Genomic DNA, 7,027 nt, shown 5'->3' on the forward strand with positions numbered 1-7,027 from the left:
GGGTCCAGCAGGATGTGGCAGGACCTGGCCTCCAGTTGGCAGTAGCAGGGGGTGTTCAGGGTCTCCTCATCCAAGGTCACCACCTCCTGCAGTGGGACAGTGGGGGTGGGGTGGACGGGTCACAGTCATCCAGGCTGGGTTGGGAGAAAAGAGGTTTCCCCAGGCCTCCCAATGCCCCTGGCCTTGACTCCTCACCTCCCAGTGGCCCTGGTGGGCCTGAGTCTTGAGCTGGAAGATCCAGTCGCCAGCACTGACTTCAGCACAGTGGGGCACAGTGAGGATGACAGGGCGGCACAGCAGGAGGCCCGTGGGTCCGCAGGTCACTGAGGGGCTCAATACTGTCTGTGTCCCTTCCGAAAGCGGGCTGTGGGCAGGGGTGGGGGAGGCAGTGAGGGAGGCCTGCAGCCCAGAGAGGGCACAGGTCTGTGGCTCCCCTCTCAGTGCAGCTTAGCCTGGGCAGGAGGCAGGTCTCTGCCCTCAGGGCTCCAGATCTCCAGCGGTCCACGGGCACAGGGGGTAGAGAAAATGGCATGCACCTCGAGGTCATCTCCAGATTTCTGCTAAATACACTGCAAGATTCTCATGGCTGGACATCGGCTGAAGTTTCAAAAGTTTTGAACCTTTGCAGAACTTTTTTTTTTAGTTGTCAGAGGGCACGAATGCTTGCCAGAAAGGGACAGACAGGGGGCGAAGGTCACACGCCCCTCCCCCAACCAAATTTCTTCCTTAGGATTTACATTGCGCACACACATGTACCTGGCTTGTTTTTCTTTTCTTTTCTTTTTTGAGAGATTTTTGCTATAGAATGTGTGAGCTCGTCAGACAGACAAAGAGAGACAGAAAGTGAGAAATCATCCCCCAGGGGGGATGGTCATGCTGCAATCCCTTCTCCTCCATTCTCCTCTCAAGATCTTGGGCACGCACACACATGCGCCTGGCGTGAGTTTTAAGCCACTGGGTCTGGGACATGAACCACGGTTGACTACATGGGAGTCCAGCAACATAGCCGTTACGCTGACTGCTGGTCCCTACATTTATTTATTTTTAAGAGAGATTTTTGCTCTAGGGAGGGTGCATGCGCTCACCTGAGAGACAGAGAACAAGAAATCATACTCCCTGGGGTGGAGGGAAGGGTGGCCACATTGCAATCCCTTCTCCTCTAGTCTCCTCTTGGGATTCTGGGCACGCACAAAAACTGGTTTTAAGTCACCAGATCTGGGACTCAAACCGTGGTAGACTCTGTGGGGGTCCAGTGATGTAACCATTACGCCATCTTCTGGTCCCATCAGTTATATTTATTTTTAATTGTCAGAAGATGTGTGCATTCACCAGAGAGAGAGAAAAGAAGGGAGGAAATGCACCCCACACCCCCATGAGGCCTGGTCATGCTGTCACCCCCTTTCTTCTAGCTCTCCATCCTTTCAGGATGAGGGGCATACATGCACATGTGCCTGGCATGGTCCTCCAGTCACTAGATAGAGGATGCAAACCACCGTTGGCCATGTGGGATCCAGCTCCCCTTGCACAGTGCCCACCTGTGAGCCGCACGTTGCTCTCACTGATTACAAATTAGGCTAAATTCTCCGTCATAACTGACTGGCCACTGCGTGTGTGGGAGTGTGTGTGTGAGCATGTGTGTGTGTGTGTGTGTGTGTGTGTGTGTATCACAGGGTCACATCCTTTGCCCATTTTCATACTAAAATGTTACATTTTCCTTATTGGCCTATAAAACCTCTCTGTATAGTAAAGCCTTTGTCCTACATATAGCCAGTTGGTCAACCTCTGCCAGTTTTGTGAGTTCTGCAAGTTTTACATGTGAGTGTAGTAAATCCATGTTTTCCTTGAAGGACCAGCTCTGGCCTTAGGCTCAGGCTTAGGAGGGAAGGTGGCGATGTTATCCAGTGCCGGCCAGCACTGTGGTGCTGTGGCAAAGCACTGCCGAAGAGAGGCTGGATCCCACAGGCGACCATGGTTTGAATCTCCAGCCCAGTCAGCTCCAAACACACTGGGCATGCTCGTGAGCACTGAAGAGCCAACGAACTGGAAGACGGGAGGAAGGGGATCACGATGCCTGCCCCCAGACCCTGTGAAGGGTCATCTCTCTCTCTTGTTCATATATACCCACCCAGTTGTGAACAAAGGGGAAAGAAGTTCTTAATAGCAACCACCATGCAAATATCTGAGCCCGGCGTGGGTAGGCAGCATGGACAGAAAGGAAGAGAGCACTGGGCTGGGGTGGGGTCTCTACTCACAGGGTGTTTTCTGCCTTGTTGATAAGCAGGTACATCTCGTAGAACTTGCCCTGGGGAATAGCTCCATTGGGCACCAGCAGGCTGACACCTAGGGAGAAAGGGAGGTGAGTAGGGAGGGGCTGGAAGCAGTCCAGCGGCTTAGGAGAATAGGGGAGGGGAGACTGGCCCCCAGCTTGGGGCAGGGAGGGAGGGTCTGGGGGTTGGATATACAGAAAGGACAGCCCACTGCCCACTTCTGGCTTGCCCGGTACCCTTTCACACAGCTGTGGGGTGTGGAGACGGGGAGAAGACCGGGACCACAGAGAAGGCCCAGTGCCAGGCAGCCCCAGGCCCAGCCCAGCAGAGACACTGGGAAGCTACAGACTGCAGGTCTCACAACCTGCCCTTTCTGCTGCTAGGGCAGTGCTCACTAGGCTGCTGAACTATACAGGGTGGTTCTCCCCCACTTCACAGAGAGAGAGACCGAGGCTTGGAGAGCAGCTGGCCCTACTTTCCCTGTCCAAAGGGAAGGCACAGGCGGGCGTGAAACCCGGGTCTTCTATTCAGACTTCTGTATTTTACTATCACTTCTTGGCCCCAGGCCTCACTTTCTCCATCTGTGAAACGGGACTGAGGAAGTTGGGGCATTCAGAGAGGACGATCTAGGCCAGGCTGCTGGCAGGCAGGGCAGGGCCTCACCTGTGCCAGGAATGCTGAGCCTCCCGCCCAGGCAACCAAAGGTGCCGCTGACGCTGCTCCCCGGGTCTCGGGGCAGGCCCAGGAGCTGCTGGGAGCCGAGGCTGGCACTGCGCAGGTGCAGGAAGTGGGCATCCCGAGTGAAATCGCCAGGATACGTGCCAGGTGGCAGGACACCCAGCAGGTCGGCCCCGTCTGGCAGGCCTGGCGCAGAGCCAGTGGTGTTAGAGTTGTAGACCTTGATCTTGAGGCTGGGCAGGGGGTCAAGCAGGGGTGAGTTGGTCATGGGGATCTTGTCGGCCGAGTCCTGCAGGGCATACACGGGTCCACGGTAGATGCTGGCGCTGGCCGTCAGGTCGGGAGGGACTGATGGATGCAGGAGCTGTGGGTTGCCTATGGGAGGCAGGGGGTGGGGTACTGTGGTCAGACCCAGTCGTGCCTCACTTGCCCAGATCCCTGTTCCCGCTCCTGCAAGGGCCCTCCTGCTGCAAAATCCTGTCAGACAACTAGCCGCCAAAGGCCCAATATTGCTATTGCTGCCCTGGCAGGAAGCTCTGGGGTCCCGCCAGCCTGGGCTGCTTCCTCCTTGTCCCTCTCATCCACTCCCACCCATGCAGTTATCTCCATGAAAAAGCTGTGGGAGGGGGCCCGGAGCCCCAGCTCTGGTCAGGCCACTGCCATGCCCTCCGAAGCCCCGAGCACGCCCACCACCCCAGCCTCCTTGGGTCCTTACTGGGCCTCGCAGTCTTGAAGTTGACTGGGTGGAAGCCGCCGGTGAGGGCGGCAGAGGAGTCGGTGATGTCGGCGTCGAAGTCGCGGCAGTTGTGTCGGTACACCACCACCCCCACCACCATGAGGACCGCCACAACCACGAAGATGGCCACCACGAGGCCTGCATACAGCGCCACATCCCCCGAGGCCTCCAGGACTGTGGGGACAGGAGGGCCAGGTGAGAGGCCAGGCAGAGACCCCTGCCTCAGGAGGCAGGGAGGCCCAGGGTCCCCGGGGAGAGGCAGGGCCTGGGGCGCACTATGGCCGTGCTGAGTTCTAGTCTGAGACCTTCTATGGCAGGCTGGTGACCTCAGGGGAGGCTTGAGCCTCTCTGAGCCTCAGTCTCTTTGTGGGTAAAATGGCCCCCAAGCCATTCGCTACTGCCTCCTGGGGTGGCGCTGAGTGGCCATAGCACAAAACGTTCAATTCCTAAGCTAGCTCCCTGCTCACGACCGCCAAGGAGATGGGGCTGAGGCTCAGAGTCACTGGGGCCTGTCTGTCCTATCAGAGTCCTGTAGAGAACTGCACCTACGGAACTCACTCAGCCTGCACCGAAGGTCCCACTCCCAGAGCTCCAGCTCTAAGCAGCTGCTCTGAGCACTTCTCGTCCATGCTCTGAAGGGGCAGAGGGGGAGGGGGAGCAGGGAGGGAGCGAGGGTGGAATGAGATGCCTAAATGGGATAGGGAGAAAACTAGCAGTGGGGAGGCAGTAGGAGAGGCCGGGGCACAGGGAGGCTGCATGTGGTGACACTCCCCTGCCCAGGCATGCTGCTGCACAGCCAGAAACAACCAGACACGGCTGGCAGGAAGGTGTCAGGGCCAAGAGGCAGGTTGGGAAGAAGGGCTGTCCAACATGGACTTCCCGTGGTGAGAGAAATGCGTCTATACCACCCGCATGCAGTACTAGCCACGCGTGGCTACTGACCTGCCGTGGTCAGCGCAGCTGAGGAACTGAATTTTTAAATGTATTTTCAATGAATTAATTAGGTTTTGGCAGAGGGTGTATGAGCTTGCCAGAGAGGGCTAGCACCCCACTGTGGAACCGCAATCCCTTCCCTTCGATCTCTCCATCCCGTCAGGATCTAGGGAGCACACAGAGCGACCTAGTGGTATGTTTTCCAAGCTGCCAGAGCCAGGATTTGAACTGTAATTGGCCGTGTGTGATCCAGCTCCCTTAGCCACTGAGCTACGGGGCAGGCCCAAATGTATTCAACTAAGCTAACAGCCGTTGAAGTAGTCACACATGATGAACAGCTGTCATACTGGACAGCTCAGGCGGAGCCCAAAGGGTGGCTGGTGGCTTCTCCCACCCCGCCTTGATCCTTTTGGGGGCTCCAGGAAGCACCTGGGGCTGCCTCCCATCTGGAGGCCCTTGGGGAGGGAGGCCTGCTGTCACTGACATCACTCCCTGGCCCTTGGGGTCAGCCCAAGCCCTGCAGCAAGGCAGGACACTGGATGTATGCCCACCTCCAACATCCGTCTGTCCTCAGTCTCCTGTCAGCAGCCTTAGTTCCTGGGCTCCCCTGCAGGGCCAGGGTCCCACCTCCATGGAGGCTGCTAGCTTGGGAGGGAAGTCCTCCCTTCTCAGGTTGGCTCTGCTCTTAATGTCCTCACTATCTCATCACCACCCTGGCCCCCCAGTGCGCTGGGCTAAGGGCCTCACTGCTGATTTCTTAATTCCAGAATCATTTGGAAATGGTTTAATTCCCACAGGCCAATCTGCCCAAGTGGCTTTACTGCAGCAGAAGCCTGGCCTGAGTCTGGAGGACAAGCCCTTGGGAACTGATGCATGGCACACGGCGGCAGAAGACAACCTGGGGGGCCTAGTTTGGCTGCTGGGGGTGACAATGAGAGGCACTGATGGGCAGGTGTGGTGCTGTCCCCTGGCCCCATCCAAGAGAGGAAAGCCAAGGGCATAGGGTTAAGAGCAGCAGCTTTGGCTACAAAAACATTTGGATTCAAATCTGGGCTCTGCTGCTTCCTGGCTGGGTCCTGGCAGGTCTTTCCTTCCAAGACTCAGTTTCCTCTCCTGTAACAGGAGAGCCAGCAGGTGTCTTATCTGGGCTACAAAACATGGACATAAGCAGAGCTGGATACAAGGGGACCCCACAGGCGCTTCTATTATCTCTGTCCTGCAGCCCACATCAGAGAGCAGCCAGCCAAGGAGAACCAGGGATCCCCAAAGGAAGGAGGACAACCATGAAATGGGACTTACGGTGGCCTTTGGGGTCGCCTAGAGTTTTCTTATCTGTCGAGGGAAATAAAGGGAAAGACAATGACATGGATGACAGAACGAGTGGCAGAGGAGGCGATGGGAAGTGGTGCGGATGAGATGACGGATGTGGTGGAAGGCAGAGGTCCTGAGGGCTGCTCCCCTGAAGGCTGGGCACTGGGCCTGGGCTGGGCCGGAGCTCATGGGGCCCCTTCTCGGTTCGAGTCCCCACCCGCAGGGACCCCCTCCCGAGGACTCACTTTGCATGCACAGCCCGTCTGTGCAGTTCTTGGAGTCGAGCAGTGTCCCGCTGCAGTCCCGGCCTCCGTTCTGGGGTGGGGGCGCCATGCACTCCCGGCTGCGCCAGTGGGCACACTCCGTGCTGCAGGCCGACCACTTGCTCCACTCTGTCCACGCTCCATCAACTACGGGGCCCCACACACACGTGCATGAGTACACACACACACACGCACGCACGATGCACACAATGCAGGGAAAGGGGCCAGGACAGACCACACCCACACAGTTCCACACGGAGGAATAGTCAGAGACAGCAGGGGGACAGGAAGAATGCAGTTGTGCACACACAGATACAAAGCCCACACCGTTCACATGGACGCATAACCCAGGGGAGAACACAGCCGGGAGTGCAAGGACAGACAGGGTGGGCACACACAGAAAGAGGAAGAAAGGGAAGACGACTGTTAAGGGGATTACGATCCATGGCCAAGGGGCATCCTAAGAGGGGCAGCAGGTGCTCCCTGACTGGGCAGCTCTGACATCCGGGCCTGGGGAAGACACTGAGGACCCTTGGCTTGGAGGGCAAAGGAACCCAGGCCGAGAGAGTTGGGAAGAAGACTCCCTCCTCCGAATGCAGCTCAGAGCCTCTGCCTGTATCTCATCAGCAGGGCAGAACAAGAGGCAGAGGGCAGAGGGCAGAGCACCTGGTCCAGCCTGGCCGGCTGGCTGTGGCCCCAGGTCAAGCACTTCCTGCTCCCGTGGGGAGGGAATGGCTGCCTGGCTCTGGAGCACAGCACAGATGGGGGGGCTCTGGCATAAGGCTGGGTGTGGTAGCATGCCACCTGCCGGGGGCTCCTACCTGGGGACCCAGGGGGGC

General features: G+C 57.8%; 1 protein-coding gene across 3 annotated transcripts in view; it reads right to left on the reverse strand.

Moving 5' to 3' along the window:
• Window positions 1-7,027, reverse strand: part of UNC5B (unc-5 netrin receptor B) — an 18,803-nt gene that overhangs the window by 9,511 nt on the left and 2,265 nt on the right. The window contains exons 5-11 of one of the 3 annotated variants that reach the window (XM_027768909.1): window positions 6,171-6,335; window positions 5,914-5,946; window positions 3,661-3,855; window positions 2,931-3,320; window positions 2,253-2,340; window positions 196-364; window positions 25-86 (exon numbers count right to left, since the gene is read on the reverse strand). In XM_027768909.1, the coding sequence (XP_027624710.1) occupies window positions 25-86; window positions 196-364; window positions 2,253-2,340; window positions 2,931-3,320; window positions 3,661-3,855; window positions 5,914-5,946; window positions 6,171-6,335 (1,102 nt within the window). Of the gene's footprint in view, window positions 1-14; window positions 87-195; window positions 365-2,252; window positions 2,341-2,930; window positions 3,321-3,660; window positions 3,856-5,913; window positions 5,947-6,170; window positions 6,336-7,027 lie in introns of all 3 variants that reach the window. The other 2 variants (XM_027768908.1, XM_027768910.1) reach the window with 2 other exon arrangements.

Source organism: Tupaia chinensis, unplaced genomic scaffold (assembly GCF_000334495.1).
Source record: "Tupaia chinensis unplaced genomic scaffold, TupChi_1.0 Scaffold148012_1, whole genome shotgun sequence".
Lineage (NCBI taxonomy): Eukaryota > Metazoa > Chordata > Mammalia > Scandentia > Tupaiidae > Tupaia > Tupaia belangeri.